At 48.4% G+C, this 19,463-nt stretch overlaps 1 protein-coding gene across 4 annotated transcripts in view; it reads left to right on the forward strand.

Annotated features, from left to right (window-relative positions):
- DOCK1 (dedicator of cytokinesis 1) overlaps positions 1 to 19,463 on the forward strand; it is a 528,588-nt gene that overhangs the window by 134,273 nt on the left and 374,852 nt on the right. For all 4 annotated transcript variants that reach the window (XM_058698108.1, XM_058698107.1, XM_058698106.1 and 1 more), the window contains exon 23: positions 3,430 to 3,538. In XM_058698108.1, the coding sequence (XP_058554091.1) occupies positions 3,430 to 3,538 (109 nt within the window). The remainder of the gene's footprint in view (positions 1 to 3,429; positions 3,539 to 19,463) is intronic.

Consider the following 19,463-nt stretch of genomic DNA (forward strand, 5'->3'; position numbering starts at 1 on the left):
TGTTATTGGGGGCATACAGATACAGAATTGTAATCTCTCTCCTGTGGATTTACGGGCACAACCTGCTTTATTGCACTTTGCAGATACTGTGAGTTTTAAAAATCGAAGGTTTGCGGCAACCCTGTGTTAGGCAAGTGTATTGGTGCCATTTTCCTAAAAGCATTTGCTCACTTCATATCTGTGTCACATTTTGTTAATTCTTGCAATATTTCAAACTTTTCATTATTATTATATTTGTTATGGTGTTATAAATGGCTGAAACCCCAGATGATCATTAACATTTTTAACAATATTCAAAAAGAATTTTTTTTTAATGTTTTTATTTGTTTTTGAGAGAGAGAGAGACAGAGCATGAGCAGGGGAGGGGCAGAGAGAGAGGGAGACACAGAATCCGAAGCAGGCTCCAGGCTCTGAGCTGTCAGCACAGGGCCCCACGTGGGGCTTGAACTCACAGACCGTGAGATCATGACCTGAGCCGAAGTCGGACGCTTAACCGACTGAGCCACCCAGGTGCCCCGACAATATTTTTTAAATTAAGGTATGCACATTTATTTAAGGTATGATGCTGTCGCACATTTAACAGACTGCACTGTAGTGTAAACCTATTTTTCATATGCACTGGGAAACCAAAAACTTAGCTTTGAGTCTATTTTATTTTATTTTATTTTATTTTATTTTATTTTATTTTATTTTATTTTATTTTATTTTATTTTATTGTGGTGGTCTGGAAACTGAGCCTGTAGTGTCTTTGAGGTGTAACTGTATCCCTTAATAAATATGAAAACATTCCCTTTATCTTTTGGTTAATATTTATTTGCATGGAATATCTACCTTGCCTCCCTCTTTTTTTTTTTTTTTTTTTTTTTTACTTTTAACCTTTCTGTGTCCTTATATTTAAGGTCTGTGTCTTGCACACAACACATAGCTATAGCTTTATTTCTTATAGTATGAAAATCCTTTTAACTGAGTAGGTTATTTATTTACATATGTTGTAATTGAGTAATATGTTGGGTGTATATTTACTGTCTTTTTGTTAACTTTCTCTTTTATCCATCTGTTTTACTATTATTTTTTAAGTTTATTTGTTTTGCAAGAGAGATGAGTGGGGGAGGGGCAGAGAGAGAGGGAGACAGGGAATCCCAAGCAGGCACTGCACTAACAGCATGGAGCCTGATGTGGGGCTTGAACTCATGAAACCATGAGATCATGACCTGAACTGAAATCAAGAGTCAGATGCTTAACTGAGCCACCAGGCCCCCCTCTTTTACCCACCTGTTTATGTTCTTCAATTACATATATATTAGACCCCCTTATTATACCCTACAATCTCTAGTATGCTTTTCTATATTTTGTCTCTGTGCTTATTTTCATGTTGAGCATCTTCCATTTCACTAATTCTGCCTTTTACTTTGTCTAATCTCAATTTAACCCATATAATGAATTCTTAATTTTGGATATTCTATTTTTAATTTCAAAGTTTTCATTTGATTCTTTGCTATAGATTAATTTCTGTACTAAACTTTCCCATCTTACCTTCTGTTTTCTCATCTCTCTATTTTTCATATTTCCATCTTTTTACTTTCTTCATTTTTTGTTTTAAAATATGATAATTATATTTGTGTTGACATTTTGCTAGCTAACTGCAATACATATTTTTTAGGTTTATTTATTTTAAGAGAGTGAGCGAGCGAGCACGAGCAGGGAAGGGGCCAGAGAGAATCTCAAATGGGCTCTGTGCTGTGGAGTGTACAGCCCGACATGGGCCTCGATCTCATGAACCGTGAGATCATGACCTGAGCTGAAATCAAGAGTTGGACACTTAATCAACTGAGACACCCAGGTGTCCTGCTAATTGCAATATCTTGACTACCTGTGGTTCTGTTTCTGTTGTCTTCTTCCTTTTTTTTTTTTTTTTTTTTTTAATTTGGCCACGTGATCTGTTCTTTTGCTATGTTTAGTTAAGCTTTATTTTAATGTAGCTCAGGATAATGTGCTCTTCTTCCAGACATGATTCCTCCTTTCCCTCTGTAGGCAGAGACAGTGGGAATGACCTTGTACTCTACACATGCTGTACGGGGTCAAGGCTGTGTGTAGCCTTGGTAAATCCTCTGTCTCCATTTGCTTCTGGTTCTTCAGGGTTTTTGGCTGAGAGTCTGCTGGGACATCTGGGACCCTGCCCCCTGGCATTTTCTAGGTCGTTGTCATTCATTGTCTTTGGAGGCTAATAAAAACTCTACAGAGGTTTTCGGTGTGGTTTTTAGTCTTCTGCCCCATGCAGCTCTAGGAATTGGCAGATGTCCTGTGGACGAGAATGACTGCACGCCTGAAGCCTCCCCAAGTGTTTGTACTACTCTCTAAAACGTTGCCGTGTTGTTAGGTGGTGTTACCGCTAGCAGAAGTTCACGACTCTATACTTTTGTTTGTTTGCCGTACACCGTTTAAACAGACTCCTATTGAATAAAATCCTTTGCAAAACCGATACACCAGGTTGCAGTTTCCCATTTTAGACAGAATTTGTTGCTTTCCAGTGGAACTCATTTAAATATAAGATTACCTCTAGGGTAATTAATTCTCACTTAGTTTACAAAATTTCCCTTTGTACTCAAGTTTTCAGGTATGGTCTACTTTTAATTAGGCAGAAAACTAGTCTATGTTAAGAAAACATCTGCATGGTGACATTTTAAAATGCAGATGCGTTGCTTTTTAGTAACAGCAATTTGAAGTCACTGCTAATCAATGATTTATAGATGAAGCTTATTTATTATTAGTAACGTGTATTTGCATACATGTAGCCAATGTGCGTCTTTATTATCCATTTATTGAATATACTCCACCTCCTGAACATTTTCCCATTACCAGTTCTGAGATGAACGAATTTGTGTAGTGTCATCACTCTGAAATAAAGTAATTTTGAATTTACTATCATAATGCCATTTGCAAATGGTTACGAGATCGGGTTAAATTCAGGAAATTAAATTTATGTTAATTATGGGACATTGTGGGTTTATAAAACACTGGCAGGAAACGCACTGACATATTACTGGTGTCCTCTCTGTAGGGTAGAATTAAAGCAGAATTTCTCTCTTCCTCCTTCCTCTGTTCCTTCCTCTCTCTTTTTCTCCTTCCCTCCCTATCCGTACATTTCTGTGTGTTTCAGATTGAGAAGATGTCTTACGTTACACTGAAAAAAAAGCGATAAACGGTGTGGTTAAAAACCAGCTCGCTCAGCGTGGAGACTTGCCTCCCTAGCTGGGTCTTGCAGACCAACCCCGTTTCCGAACTGCTTCCTGTGTTCCCCGGGTGTGGAGGACGTTCCTCCCTTTCTCCCCTGCCGCTCAGGCAGCACCCGTCGAGGCTGTTGGGGCAGGAGTGGACCGTGGGGAGGCCCGGTCTGCCAGGCCCCACAGACTTGTGTGTGCTCCTTTGCAGACTGTACGAAGACAAAGGAGAGGCCGACTTCATGGAGTCCCTGCTACAGCTCTTCCGATCCATCAGCGACATGATGAGGGGCGAGTCGGACCAGACCGTCCGGGTGAAGGTAGGCCCTCGTGTGCAGGAGGACCGGCCGTCCTCAGGGGGCACCGTTAGCCGCAGGGCTCCCGGGTGGGGCGAGAGCGGCGCCTGTCCCTCCTGCAGAGCGTGAACGGGAGTAACGGCCCAGGGGTGGCATCTGTCGTGCGCGTAATCCTGCTCCCTGGGCGTTAACATTTTTTTTTTTCCTTCTTCTTTCGAGGCTGTTAAATACTGTCATTGCTCTCTCTCTGCCCCTCGGCAAGGAGATGTTCTCAATTTCCTTTATGGAAATATGGGGAAGCTGAAGAGAGTCATGTTTGCGTGTCACTTGTCAGGATATCTTGGGGGCCAGGAAGAGGTTGTAGATGTCCCAGGCCTCAGTCGGACCACAAGCCTTGCTGTGGGAATGGGGATACGTCTTCGCCCTACAGCGTGTCTTTTGCTTGCATAGAAGAGTGAGGAATCCCGCGGTCCCAGGTCCCAGGGACCTCACCGACCACCTTTAATTACTTGCTCTCACCTTGTTGCCCTTTGGAAGAAAGATGCCTTCACCTCTGGTCTGCAGGACGCTTCTGGTGTGGAGGTGCCGGGAGGCAGAGCACAGGGAGGGTCCGTGGAGGAGCCTCAGGGCCCGCACACTCTTGGGCTCCCCTGTTCTGGCAGTTTCCGTGGGGCTGACCTACTGCAGAAGGAGGTGCGGTTTGCAGTTTGCTGCCCAGGCCGATTCCTTCAGAGAACAAGAATCTTCTGGATTAACTCGTGTTTTAGAAAGTGACTTCCCTACTTTGAAGTTTACCATTGAGTCTGGAACAAAGGCGTATGTGCGTCAGATGTGTGTCGCGGGTGCTGTGACCACGGGCACCGGCGCAGCTCGATGTGGATAGAGCTGCAGCGGCCCTGTGATCTCAGACGGGTGCAGCTCTCTGGCCGCGCCTTTGGATTCTTCCATGTAATTTCTTGATCTTTATGTGAATTTGGTATAAAAAGACTAGTGATCTATAGGGAAAGCGATGTGGTGGGTATTTTGAAGTTTTCGGTGAACTATTTTGGCAACTTGATCTTGCCTAAAGCTTCCTTATTGTTCCAGGGTTAAAATTAGCCATGTGTTCAGTACATTTACTACTACATCCTGTGGCATTTCAGAAAAACAGGTGCGGCTGGCGTAAGAATAGATAAAAATTGCAGAAGTTTGAGCCCAGAAGTAATTTTAGATTTCTAAATGTACTCTTACATTATTAAATTTGATTGGGCTTGACTTTTGTCTGCCCACCTCCCTCTGTGTCAAGTTATTTAGTGACTGGAGTCTTGCAAGACCTTCCTATGGTGGGTGTTTTATTTTAAGACAGGAGCGAAGTCAGTGATGTTCATGCATGGATTCCGCCTTTCCATCTGCGAGACCGGCGACCGAGCTTTATTTGCAGCGTTGACTCCCTCACAGCTAATTTTGTACCTTGTGTTTTTGCACATTAGGTGCTCTCTCTGCATGTGAGATTTAAAGACTTCCATCCCAGGACCCTGGTTTTTGCATTGTTCTGGCTCTTTAGGTTTTGCTCTGTGGAAATGGAAATACAGTTGTGAATCACGTTCTGTAGAGAGGATATGAAGAAGACTATGGCGTTTCGTAAGGGTTACATGTTGTCTCCCAAAGGGTGGCCCTTGGTGGCCGTTTCGATTTTTGAGATGGTCTGTGTAACCTCATCTATGACTGAGAAGACCACATGTTCTCGTGCCTTCCTGGCATCATGGGCGGTAAGCTGACGGGATTGGAGGCTGGGGTGGGGGGCGGGCTGCTTTGTCTGCTGGAGCCTGCACCCTGCAGTCACCTTCTCAGAGCTACAGCTGCCCCCCCTCCCCCATCCACCTTGCAGATTGTAGACCCAGCCCCAGCATTTATGCCTCAAGGAAGAAAGTGTCAAGAAGAGTTTGGGGAGGGGTACGCCTGAGTGGCTCAGGTGGTTAAGCGTCCGACTTCGGCTCAGGTCATGATCTCACAGTCTGTGGGTTCGAGCCCCGCGTCGGGCTCTCTGCGGACAGCTCAGAGCCTGGAGACTGCTTCGGATTCTGTGTCTCCTTCTCTCTCTGCCCCTCTCCCGCTCGCACTCTGCCTCTCTCTCTCAAAAATAAATAAACATTAAAAAGATTAAAAAAAATAGGAGTTTGGGGAAATAAGTAGCTGCCGGATAAATGTGGCATCAGATGTTGTCAACATTCCTGGCTTCCATTTGACTCCATGACAGACTTTTCACTAGGGGCGTTTCACATACGCAAGCACACACACAAATTCGAGAATGCTGGGGTACGTTTTGTGTAGTGGGAGAGGCCACTACAGCCAACGTGTGGACTGAACGTCATTCACTTCTCTGCCAGGTGGCCTCGGTTGCCCCCACTTCTAGGTCCTGCTCTGGGGCACCCATGTGTTTCTGAAGACAGACTCACCTTTGTGCTGCTTTGCTGTCCTTCAGTTAATGCCCCGAACCTTAGGGCTGCTCCCAGGTCCTGAAAAAAATTTTATTATGGTAGTTAACATACCGATGTATGACCTTAACAACTTATTTATTTATTTAGAGAGAGCACGCGTGCATGCACGAGTGGGGAAGGGGAGGGGCAGAGAGAGGGGGAGAGAATCTCTTCTTCTTCTTTTTTTTTTTTTTAAAGTTATTTATTTTGAGAGAGCGAGCACGCGGGAGGGGCAGAGAGAGAGAGAGAGAGAGAATCCCAAACAGGCAGCACAGAGCCTGACACGGGGCTTGAACTCACCAACCATGAGATCACGACCTGAGCCGAAACCAAGAGTCGGAGGCTTAACTGACTGAGCCACCCAGGTGCCCCCAGAATCTCAAGCAGTCGCTGCACCGGGCGAAGATCTCGAGGTAGGACTCACGTCTCCCAACCCTGAGATCGTGACCTGAGCCAAAGTTAAGAGTCAGATGCTTAACCACCTGGGCCACCAGGCGCCCGCCATCTTAACCGCTGTCAAGGGTTCGGCTGTGTGGCACTAAGTGCGTTCTCACGGTGGTGCACCCACTGCCACCGTCTGTCTCCAGAACTTCATTCTTCTCCCCACGGAGGAGTTCTGTCCCCGGTAAACCGTGACTCTTGTTCTTTCCCTGCCCCAGCTCCTGGCACCCACCATCCCATGTTCTGTCTCTAGAAACGTTTCTATTCCAAGTTCCTCACGCACGTGGAGTCACACAGCATTCGTCCCTCTGTGACCGGCTTGTTTCGCCCGGGTAACGTCTTCGGGGTTCATCCTCGGTGTAGCAGCTGTCGGAATTTCCTTCCTGTTTGAGGCGGAACGGTATTCTCTTGACTGTGTATCCGTTTTTGTTTATTTATGCGTCTACCGGTGGACGCTTGGGTTGTTTACACCTTTGGGCCATGGCGAATAACACTCTGAACGTCAGTTTACAAATAACTGTTCAAGTCCCTGCTCTCCCTTGTTTTGGGTATGTATCACACGTGGAAATGCTCGGTCGTATGGTAATACTATGTGTAAGTTTCTGAGGAATTACCATATGCTTTTCCATAGCAACTGTACCATTTTACTAAAAAAAAAAAAAAAAAAAAATTGAAATTTGAAATTCCTCAGTGAATTTACCTTGGCGACTATTTGTGGCACCCTCTCAAGCTTGAGGCTTGTCATCACCCCCCTGCCACCACCTCTGTTCGGCAAGTGGCGCCTGTGTGTCTGCTCTGCTGTGAGTCCGCCAGGATCTGTCCAGCATCACCTTTCCTTTCTCGCTTGCCGTCCTGCTACCTGAAAGTAACCTACCTGTGCAGGTCTCCCCGCCCCGCCCCTGCCCCTGGGGTTCTGATCAGTCCCTTACCCTTCCTCTCAGTCTAGAATGTTCTGCGTGTATATCAGATGGCCCCTTTCACCTTGTCTATAATCATGGCCAGACATTCTCAACACTCAGCAGGTGCTGGTGGGATCCTTGTCTGCCATCATGCTGCCCTCTTTTTTCTGTCCCACGAGAGGGTCCTTGTGTCCATTGCCATTGCCCTCCGGTCCTGCTCTCTGCTCTCCCCTGCGTGATCGTGGTCTGCCTCTCTCCCGAGTATGACCCAGTGGCCCTCAGATGCGGCCTCGCCTAGCCTGACACGGCCATTCTCTTCCACGGCCTTGTCTTCCCTTTGCCCACCTTTGCTCTGGTAGCACAGATCTGTGTTCGTTCATGTCCTCAGCTTTTCTTGATAAATTTGTGCGGAAAGCGTCTTAACTCCCTACACCCTCAGTGCGGCACCTGCCCTGTCTTGTTTCCTGACTGTATTTCAGTGTTTTCCTAAAACTCACATCTGGCGACAGCCTTGTTTTTCTCAGAAAGCCGTGATGCTTTCCAGCTGCCCGGAGAAATGGGTCAGCTTCCAGTTTCCGCCGTTCAGAAATCTCCATAGCCCATCCCGCCAGCCCTCCTAGCCTTTAGTTCTTAGAGACACAAGTAGAGTCCCTCCCCTAGAGAACATCAAACATCTGGACGTTGGGAAATCTCCCCGAATTAATTCCAGTGATTGATGGAATCTTGAGCTCCACGTGCTGGAATTGCAACAGCTGACATTCATTGATTGCTTTCTGTTCTAAGTGCTTGACATGGATCCTCTTATTAGACGTCTGTGGTTATACTATTAAATAGGTACTACCATTGATTTCAGGTTTCAGAGACGGTAACTAACTTGCCCAAGGCCACATGGCTAGTGTGAGGCGCAGTGATGACTTAAGTCTGGCTTGTCTGGTTCCAAGAGCCACACTTCTCTTTTTTTTCCATTAAAAAAATTTTTTTTTAATGTTTATTTATTTTTCAGAGAGAGAGAGAGAGAGAGAGAACGAGAGAGAACACGAGCAGGGGAGAGGCAGAGAGAGACAGAGACACAGAATTCAAAGCAGGGTCCAGGCTCCAAGCCATTAGCACAGAGCCCGACGCGGGGCTCGAACCCACAAACCGCGAGATCATGACCGGAGCCAAAGTTGGATGCTCAACCGACTGAGCCACCCAGGCGCCCCCTTTTTTTTTTTAATGTTTGTTTATTTTTGAGAGTGGGGGGAGGGGCAGAGAGATGGAGACAGAGGCTCAGGCGTGGGCTCTGCACTGACAGCAGAGAGAACCTGACGCGGGGCTTGAACTCATGAACCGTGAGATCATGACCTGAGCCGAAGTCGGATGCTCAATGGACTGAGTCACCCAGGTGCCCCTCAAGAGCCACACTTTTCTATTCAGCTCCCCAGGAGGACACTGCTAAGCGCCGGCCGTCCAGTGATTTTCAGAAACAGGGCCCATGCCTGCCATCCGTGGCAGTGGACAACAGCTCTGTGTCTGAGGCTTTGAGACTGTAAAGGCATGAACAGCATTTCTGGTGGGCCCTTCCATCCCAGTGGACACATTCTATGGTCACTCGTGAAGCAATTAAAAATACTTTGACTGCGTGCCCCCAAATGGGTGTGTCTGCAGGGGAGTAAAGGGAGTTTGATGGGGCTGGTCACGAAGGCTTCTTGGAGGACCGAATCTCGGGCTTGGACCCCCTTTGTTGGCGGTGGGTGGTTCTCTTTCTCGACCCCTCGTGGATTGCGGTGCTGGACTTGGGGCGGTGGGGCCTTGCAATCAGAGTGAGCACAGGAATTGCTGCTTTCCCTGAATTCCAAAAATATTACTAACATATTAGCTGTGTAGGATGATCCTAGAAAAAAATATCCTGCCTCCTCAGCATAGTCTGCTTGTGTGTCTGTGGCTGCGAATTCCAGAACTTTCTCTAGAGGGGAACTTTGACCGTGATCCACAGTAAGAAATAGATTTTGGGGGTATGTGTGTCTGAAGCTGAAAAATGTTTCATGAAAAGGTTCTTACCCTTATCCTATGTGCTTCCCTCTGGCATTTTCTATTCTTGTCTGGTACCCTTTAGTCTGTTCTGAATTAATGTATTTCTCTAAAAAAACCCACAAATACATAAAAACCAAATTGCTCGTTGACAAGCACTCAGTTCTTTTCCTGAATGGCTCGCACGTCTCACCCCACATTTGAAAAATGCTGCTTCTCACCATTCTTTAGGTTTCTTCTGGTGTTCCTTCTCTTCGGTTTAGCATGAGAATATGATTCCTTTTCTGTGTGTCTCCCATTGTCTCACAAAGCTGGAGGTCCCCGTGGCTCAGCAACTTTGCCTCATGGTGTGTGGTTTGGAGGGGGGTGAAGAGTAATTGAATTTGAGGCCCCCAAGCTGAGGTTGGCTCACGGATGTGGGGGGCTTTGTCTTCCTTCCCGGGGCTCCCCCTCGGTACAGGCTTCCTTTTAACCATTCACAGTGTCGTTTCTGTCTGGCCGCTTCTGGAAGGGATTGTGTTGGGAATAAGTTGCGCCGTGATAGCGGTAAATGCCATTTTGGGTGAGTTTTGTCCTCTGAGAAGCTGTTTCATTTCCTTAAAAACCATATCCTGGCTTGAAATGAGCAGCACTCACTTGCCGTATGGCTTATCGAAAATTCTTCCTTATCAGAAGATTTTGTTGCTTTTTGTCCATTTCTTTAGTTTTAATGTTGATTTATTTATTGAGAGAGAGAGAGCGCATGAGCAGGGGGAGGGGCAGAGAGAGAGAGAATCCCAAGCAGGCCCCACACTGTCAGCACAGAGCCCGACATGGGGCTCGATCTCACAAACTGCAAGGTCATGACCTGAGCCTAAATCAAGAGCTGGACACTTAACTGACTGAACCGCATGGTGCTCTGCTTTTTTTCTGTTTCTAAGCTCACATCTGGGGTCCACACTGCCTGCCACAGATTTGGAAGTTTAGGAAAACGATCGCACGGTATTAGCGATGATGACAAATAAGGATCCGAAGTCATAGGGCTCCCTTGCGGGTGAGGAGACAAGGCTCACAGGTGACTCTTGACCTACTGGGGGCCTCGTTTACAGAAATTGCTGCTGCCCGCTCTGCCCCTGCCTCCAGAGCCCTCCTGTTTTGTGCTTCTTGTGCTGTGTTCGAGATTGCGGAAGGATGTGAAGTCTTAACGGTTCTCTTAAGCCATGTGGGTGTTTATTGTGTCCTTGGCCTCAGTTATAAATGTAACTGTGATCTTGTTAGAAAAATGGAACATGCCAAAACGTTGATTAAGAAAAATAAGACTCGTTTATCATTCGCCGCCCATAGATTAATTACACCGTTCGTGGTTTTGTTTTTATGATGGCGCGCTTTTTCTCCGTGGCATCATCAGATATATATGAGGATATGTGGTATATATGATCTGTATATATGTGTATATTCATGTGTATGTATATATACGTGTATATACATGTACTTTTACAACTTTTATTTTGTTCCATGTATATTTCCCTGTATCCTGTAGTGCTTTTCAAGAACATATTTTTTTTTTTTAAATATAATTAATTGTCAAATTGGCTAACATACAGTGTGCACAGTGTGCTCGTGACCTCACGGTTATGTCATAACTTAAGGACTCGGTTTTCCGTGTTTGGGAACTGAGATTGATCCTAGCTCTCGTCTCCAATTACGGTGGTTTAGGAAGCCTCTGAGGCCGGCGCTCTCTGGGCCGCAAAGCCCTTGTTCCCCCTGGTTTGCTGGGAGGCAGCCAGATTTCCACAGGCTGCCGAGTCCTGTGAAAGCCGTCCCCAGAGCTGTGCGGACGCGCCCCCAGATTACGAGTGTGTGCGCCTCTGGTCTGCATGGTTGTGTTCATTGCGATTCCACCTTACTGCCCACCTGGTGGGGCCCAGCCTCTCAGGTTCAGAGTTGTGTGGCTGAAGAGCCATTCCATCCTGAGAAGCCACCTGCTCCTGTGGCGTCTCTTGGTCGTGGGTTAGTGGCCGCGTCAGGCAAGGAGGTGAGAGCTGTGTCGTCCTCCTCCTTTGCCCTGGACGGTTCTGGGTCCGGAGGGAACCAGCCAGGGAGATGAGGCTGGAGATGGGGCACCAACTACAAACAGTTAAACGGTTTCTTGCTCTGTTTTGAGGTTGAGGGGTGGTCGCGGATCGTGTTGACTAATCCCATCGATGCGTGTTAGGACTTCGCTTGTCTGTCTCTCATCACCCATGTGGACACGGAGGGGGTGGTTTGAATGGCCACCTTCCAGGTCATGTTGGGGGAAACCCTGTTGAACCAGAACACCCGCCGCTGAGGGTCTGAGGCTCAGGGGAAGCCGGCATGAAGGGAAGAGCTGAACCTGATTGAGAATCAGTGACAGGCAGGCCTTCCAGAGTGTTCTCCTGCTGACCCGAGAGGAGAGGGAGGGCCCAGATGCAGGAGCTGCGGGGACAAGCCACGGCTGGAAGTGGTGTCAGCCTCCTAGGGCTGATGTACCAACGTGCTGCGAACGTGGCCTCTTAATAAGAACCTTATTCTCTCAAAGCTCCTCCTGGTGCTTGTCTAAGTCTGGGCAGCTGTCACGGAGTATTCTAGACTGGTTTCCCCCTGACGGGGTGGAGAGAAGATTTCTCTCCGGTGATTCTTATCAGGGCACTAATCCCGTCACGGTGCTCCACCCTTATGGCCACATCTCATCTTAACCACCTCCCCGAAGTCCCAGCTCCTGATACCATTGCACCGGGGCGCAAGGTTTAGACATATGAATGTGGGGCAGGGCAGGGGGACACAAACACTCAGACATAACAGTGCTCTAAGAGAGAGTCTGAGGTGTGCCCTTCTCCCAGCTCTTCGGTGGCTGGCAGTCGTTGTCATTCCCTGGCTTGTAGACCCATCACCCCCGTCTCTTGTTTCCCTCTTCACACCATGTTCCCCTATGTGTCTGAGGTTTTGAGTCTCTTTTCTTCTTCTAGGGACACCAGGCCTCTTGAATTTAGGGCCTACCCTATTTCTGCATGACCTTGTGTTAACTTGAGTCTGTCTGCAAAGACTGTTTCTAAGATAAGGTCACTTTCACAGGTACTGGGGGTGAAGATTGGAACAGATCTTCTTCTGGGACACAGTTCAACCTACAGTGGCAGTCCGTGTGGACTCCACGTGGGTGAGGAAGGGCCGGGGCGGGGTGGCGGGGTGGGGCAGGGCACCTGGCGTCAGGAGCCCAGACCTCAGTGTGCGCACACAGATCACCTGGAGGTCTTGTTGAAAGGCAGATTCTCACTCGCTAATTCTGGGGAGGGGACCCAAGATTTCTCATGTCTGATCGGTGCCCACTTAATGCTGATGGTCTTGATCCCTGGGTTAACACTTGGAATTGGAAGTGGCCAGGGCTCACCTAGTGTCGAGAACGTTCTGGCTGCTGTGTCAGCGCCAGCAGGAGGGAGGAGGGCATGGGGGTCCAGGCTCGGGCAGGTTTCTCTTCAGGGCTGGCTCCACCCGGGCTCCCAGCCCCCAGATGCCTGATGTTCTGGGCTATTCCGATTTCCCAAGTTTTCCTGATAATGCAGAAGACGAGACACTTGGAAGTGAAGTCATGACTCACATCAACAAAGAAGAAACAGGCAAAACAGAACCACAGGAAGGTGAAGAAAATAGTTTATGACTTGCGCTTAGTAAGCCTTTAGCTCCAAGTGCTTCCGATTTCCTCACACAGCTTTCTGGCCTGTGGTTTCCAGACTCTGCAGAGAGTTCCACAGTCTGGCTGAGGGATTTGAAAGTATCAGACCCCACGCTTCCAGCTTCTACCAGACTGATAGTTTGGAGAGCAGTTGCCCAGCCCTGGGCTTCTGGATCTCTCTTCTGGCCACAATGCCTTTCAGGGGGGGCTCCACAGTCCTCTTGGCTGCTGCCCCAGGATGCTTGAGGTACTACCCATGTGCTCAAGACGTGAAATGAAGCTGCCTGTCTGGATATGCTTGCTGCCTTGACCGCCTCCCCCCCGCCCACTGGAACCATGCAGCCCGCCGCGGCAGTGGCAGAAATGAACGTCCTTGCTGTCGCCGTTCTCCTCCAGGAAACCAACCGTCTGTGTTGGTTTTCCACCGGTTAGGATGCTTGGGCATGAGTAATTTTACAGTCCATCATAGATACCATTCGGTTTACTGCTTCTTTATCATTCCATCACAAGCACCTTTCCATATCAGTGAGCAGTCATAATTGTAATTGTGATGGCTGTGTGCCCGTTCAGAACGTGCCCCTGAATTGATGTGCATTCATTTACTTAATCAAGTGATTTTTCATCATATTAATTTTTTCCATTGTTGAATATTGCGAGTTTGCTTTTTGCATTTTAAGCCTGCAGTGAATGATTTCATTGATTCATTGGTGGCATTTGTCTTTTTACAATTTCGTGGTAGGTTTCCTTCGTGCAGATTATCCCCATGTTCGTACCTGGGTCAGAAGACAAGGCTTTAATTTGGGATTGCAGAGGAGCGCCTGGGTGGCTCAGTCGATTAAGCGTCCGGCTTCGGCTCAGGTCGTGATCTCACGATTCGTGTGTTCAAGCCCTGCATCTGGCTCTGTGCCGACAGCTCGGAGCCTGGAGGCTGCTTCGGATTCTGTGTCTCCCTCTCTCTCAGCTCCTCCTCCGCTCACGCTCTCCCTCTCTCTATCAAAAATAAACAAACCTTAAAAAAATTTAATTTTGGATTGCAGAATTCCAGGTGTTTCCCAGCCATCTCCGCTGTCCTGCCCTCTGTCATGATGCTCACTGGGGGAAAGAACTCCTTTGAATTTGTGGCTCTCGTGATTTCCTTCTCTCTGCCCCTGACCGTGGCCTTCAAACGTCTCTCCCCTGAGCTCCCCTCCCACATGTGTGCCCTCTGCCTCTGGTCCCCCCACCCTCCACCATTGGGCAAGGTGCCATCCAGCCCTCCTCCCTCCATCACGGTTGGGGTTTATTCAGTGTTCCTAGGAGCGTGAGCAGGCCTCATACACAGGTTTATAGCTTGCACCTCATCCTTCATTTGTTTGGTCATTCATTTTTATTATTTATTTATTTGTTTATTCACTTATTCTAGAGAGAGAGTGTGTGAGTTGGGTAAGGGACAGAGAGAGAGAGAGAGAGAATCTTTAAAAAAATTTTTTTTAATGTTTATTTATTTTTGAGAGAGGGAGAGAGGGAGAGAGTGAGTGAGTGAGGGGCAGAGAGAGGGAGACACAGAATCCGAAGCAGGCTCCAGGCTCTGAGCTGTCAGCACAGAGACCAACGTGGGGCTTGAACTCGTGAACCTTGAGATCGTGACCTGAGCTGAAGTCAGATGCTTAACCGGCTGAGTCACTCAGGCGCCCCGAGAGAGAGACGATCTTAAGTAGGCTCCATAGTCAGTGTGGAGCCTGACGCGGGGCTTAATCCCACAACCCTGGGATCATGACCTGAGCTGAAATCAAGAGCCAGACAGACGCTCAACCAAGGGAACCACCCAGGCACCCCAGGGTCATTTACTTTTAAAATGCGTTGAATATGTTCATTCTGTGTGCCAGGCATTGGGTACAAATAACATCGGAGTGGCTTTAATTCTCATGGTGATTGCATTTAAGAGAGAGCTGGAAATTAACCCAGTAACTAAACCCATCCATATATAGTTATAGATTGTAATACTTGATTTTAAGCACATCAAAGGCCTAATTCCCTAATTTTAGATTATAATGAGTCCTTTTAAGGAAATGTAAGGGGTAGGATGACCAGGTATATCGGGGGGCGTGGGGGATTGGAAGTAGTTTGGGGGTTCAAGGAAGGTTCCAAGGAGGAGCTGCTTAAAGGAGGTGGGAGAGTTCCAGGTCGAGGCAGCAGACAGGAAGGTGTGTGTTGCTCTCATGAAATTCGAGATGATCCGTGGCCGTGGCTGGACAGAGCGGCGAGGAGAAGGTCAGGACTGCAGGGAGAGAATGGAAGGGTGCACCTGGACGCCTGTGCACCTCTTAAGGATCCAGAAAGCCACACGGCCAAGTTATTTGGGAAGGGCCCGGTGAGGTCAGACTTGGCTTTTCAGTGGGTCACTTGGGCTGCTGCCTGCAGGATAAATTAGAGCAGCTGAGAGAGGAGATAGCGGGGTGAGAGGCTGTCACGGAATCCAGGTGACAGACCGCGGTGCTGGGGCCCGAGCACAGTTCTCCAGCTAGGCACTATGGACGACATTCGGGGCCGAAAACTGTTGGTCCCGGGTGGCTGTCTTGTCCAATGTAAGACGTGTAGCAGCATCCCCAGCATCTACGCACGGGATACCTGCCCTAGCGTGGACAGCCAGCCGCGTCTCCAGCCAGCTCCTGGGGTTGGGAGGGCAAAGTTACCCCTGGGTGAGAACCGTGTGGCTGCAGTCCTGGTGAAGAGGTTAGAGTAGCAAATGGAGACGTGCCGGTACAGTCTGCAGGCTGTGGTGGGAGACCTGATGTGCGAGGTGAGGACGAGGAAGGGAGGTGTCATCGTCGCCTACCGAATCTTTGGCCCAAGCCCACGCGTGACGGAGAAGCGTGAAGCAGCAGGTGAGGGCTGTGGAATGCGTGGGCTGTGGGGGCGGGGTTCTCCCGAGACCCTGCTGGGAAGTTACCGCTTTCCGGGAATTGCTGTGTTCGCGACTCTGCTCCCTCCGTCATGGGAAGCCTGGCTCTGTGCAGCCGTCGTGTGCTGATACGTCCTCCTTTACTTCCTGTGGCGTGTTCTGGATGTCCTCTGCATGTGCGTCCGCCTGCTGTTTCCGGCTGCATTGCTGTCTTTCAGGTCTGGCTTCTCCTATCCTTTCCTCTTTGGACAGCATCCTGTTTCTACCCGTCGTCCGGTGTCTGCTTAGCGGTGCTATTGGTCCTTCGGCTCTGGGCATTTGTGCAGGTGCAGGGCTCGTCACTGCCGGGTGCTTGGTTCCGTGACACCGTGGACGGAAATGCAGAGCCCAGACTCCCATATGGCTTGGAGAGAATTCATCTGCTGCTTCTGTCCAGCCGGATCGTGGAGCGTGAAATAACCCTAATCCCTCGTCTGCGTGTGGCGCTCTTACGTGTCAAATCCTTTGGACACACGCCGTCTCTGATCCTCCTCGCGGACACCGTGGTGTCCGTTAGAAGCAATCTTGGAAAGGCTCTCTAAAGGGATGGGCGGAGAACATAATCATGTAGAAAGTCCGCATTTTGATGGCTGCGTTGTCGACGGAAACGTTTACATCCCACATCCACTGGTTCTTCTCCGGGATCTCTCAGTTTCCGCTGTCCCGTGGGGCCCCTTTCCGGCTTGCGCGCAACTGACTTGTGGAACGGTATTTCTTTTTTTTAAAAATTTTTTTTTTCAACGTTTTTTATTTATTTTTGGGACAGAGAGAGACAGAGCATGAACGGGGGAGGGGCAGAGAGAGAGGGAGACGCAGAACCGGAAACAGGCTCCAGGCTCCGAGCCGTCGGCCCAGAGCCCGACGCGGGGCTCGAACTCACGGACCACGAGATCGTGACCTGAGCTGAAGTCGGCCGCTCAACCGACTGCGCCACCCAGGCGCCCCTGGAACGGTATTTCTCAATGTGTTTGCTGTAGGTTTTTGTAGATTGGTTTCTGTATTTTGTGTTTCTGTGGAGCAAGGCCTCTTTTGGTGGCAAATCGCGTCAGTCTCAAACAGGAGATAAACACCTGGGAAGATACTCCAGCGGATGGAAAAAAGGGCTCAGTAACGTGAAGATGTTACTGCTTCCCAACTCGAGGGATATAGATTAGAAACCTGCGTACATGTCTCTACGGGTATTGACAGCCGGATGCGAAGTTGGTGTGGGAAGGCCAGTGTGGAGGGAGAAGCCAGGCAGGACGCTACAGGAAGACGCCAGGTCTTACTGTAAAGCTGCAGTAATCTCGTTGCACGCGCCCAACTCTGATTCGGTCGAGGAGGCAGGAAGAGAATTGATTCATGGAGCTAGGGCGTCCGAGGCATTAGACAGGCATGACCATGACCAGGGCTTAGAAGATGCCCTCCTCAGCTCAGTCGTCTGTCTCTCTCCGTTCGAGGGGAGAGTGGCCTCCAGTAGCCAGAGGCTTGTATTTTCTTACTCTTTATATTCCTAGAGGACACAGGGGGACCGTTTCTCTTTTCGCGGGCGTATCAACCCTCAGAATGAACCCTCGTCAACCTTTTTGGTGTACAGGAGTGACCATCCCTGAGAGGGAATGACGTGGGGGGCGTTGGAAAGAGAGAGCACAGCTTTGTGGTGCAGAGAGTGTGGAGAGAGAGCCAGAAGGAGGGCCCGCGTAACGTTTGTTAGCGTAGCTGAAGCCGCTGCCCGTTCGTGACCTTGGGACGTGGTCCCTGCGGCACATTTCTGGACTTGTCTGCTGGCTGCTGGAAAGGGGTGGTTAAATCCTTCATTTAGGATTGGTGTTCCAGCCGGCATGCCACCTAGCCCAAGCTGAGGCCCAAGAAGAAACCAGACCTTAAGTAGGCCCAGGAAGAATCATACCGAGGAACATGCTGGCAGGTACTGTCACATAAGCAAGCGTGAAAAAGGAATATGTCCTACGTGCACTTAAAAGAACCCTCAGGTCTATTATAGAGAATAATGAAAAATTTCATTAAAACCATTGTACAGAACTTTATGGCAGAATAAATTATGTTTGTGCACGTACCGATAGAATCACGGACTTTCCGTGGAGCCAGATTTCAAAAGCATCCACGTAGTTAACTCTGGGGAATCGGAGAGCTGGGGAGTGGGAAAGTCACATCCCGAGTTTTCTCAGTAATGTGTCTATGAACCGAGTGGTCCTGTGAGGGAGGGTCAGCCTATAGTTCTCCATCCCTCACCCGTTGCTTTTCCCGTGACATCCTGAGTCAGATAATAAGTTTGTACATTACACCGGCTTTATTTAGAATCCTGCGCCAGGCAGTATAATTTTGATGAGAAGCTGAGCAGTATTATTCTCTATGAACTGTGAATGTGACACTTTTATAATTCAAGCAGAATTATTTTTCCCTTGGGAAATCCTATGCATCCAATATGGTACATTGAATTAGGGAAGAGGTAAAGGGGGAACAAAGCTATAAAGGGTGTATCTTATTAAAACAAAGCAGGTTTTATTCTTGCCTGTGTAACCTTTAGACACAGTGATTGATTCTTAGTCAGGCACTAATTTTGTTTTTAGCATAAATTGTCTTCTCTCCAGTTGTAACGACTGAGGAAGAACGAGGTCCTCATCGTCTGGTTGGGTCAAAACATAACAAAATCGGGATTAAATTGCGAAGAGGGTATTTTCATAGCACTTCAGATCATTGTGACCTTCTGCATTCTGTGTGGTCAGCACTCAAGGTGAAACGCCAAGTTGCTGCGTCTGAGAAAAGAGGTGTCGGCCAAGTCCTCTCGTTGTTTTCCTTGTAAAGAAAAGGATCAAGGATCCTTGTAAAGGATCAAGAAAATACTCTCGCTCCTGCCGTTTGTCAGTCCGGTCTTCTTGCGATAGTTCCCGGGTGGGCCACCACACTTGATAGGGTGCCCTCGGTGCATCCTTCCGAGGAGCGGCTCCGTGGATCTGTTCCCCCAGAAGACACCTTGCTGATTTACATGGTCTGCCAGTTGGCCCGTTCTCCTTTCTGCTGCCGTAGTTTTTCCAGGTCCACACAGTGGACGTGATGGCACACGGCTGGTTCAGCAGCACGGAGGTTTGCTCCAGGTTACACGATTCCTTGACCTTTCCCCTTTGCGTGTATCTTAGTATGTGTCAGCCACTTAGCGTCCCATCTTCCCGCTGCAGCCACAGGTACCCTCGGAGCGGTTGGTGGCCTTGTGTGGTAGTGAGCTGGGTGGGTGCTGAGTGTTCTTTGTCATTTCTTATTAAAAACTTGGCCTGAGCCAGCAAAAACTGGGGGAGGACTGTTTTCAAGTGAGATTTCCATTTCTTTATTTTGAGTGCTTCTCAAAGACAGGTGACAGAAAAGAATAAAGTACAGTTAAAAAAAGCCCACGTAAATCTACCACTCGGAGATTACTTTCTGTCAGCCCGTGGGTTATGAGCGACGCTGTATGGATTGTATGTGTGTTTTTATGTATTTATCTGTAACATTTTTCTTAAATGTTTATTTATTTTTTTGAGTGAGACAGCGTGAGCGGGGAAGGAACAGGGAGAGAGAGAGACAC

This window comes from Neofelis nebulosa, chromosome 13 (assembly GCF_028018385.1).
Source record: "Neofelis nebulosa isolate mNeoNeb1 chromosome 13, mNeoNeb1.pri, whole genome shotgun sequence".
Lineage (NCBI taxonomy): Eukaryota > Metazoa > Chordata > Mammalia > Carnivora > Felidae > Neofelis > Neofelis nebulosa.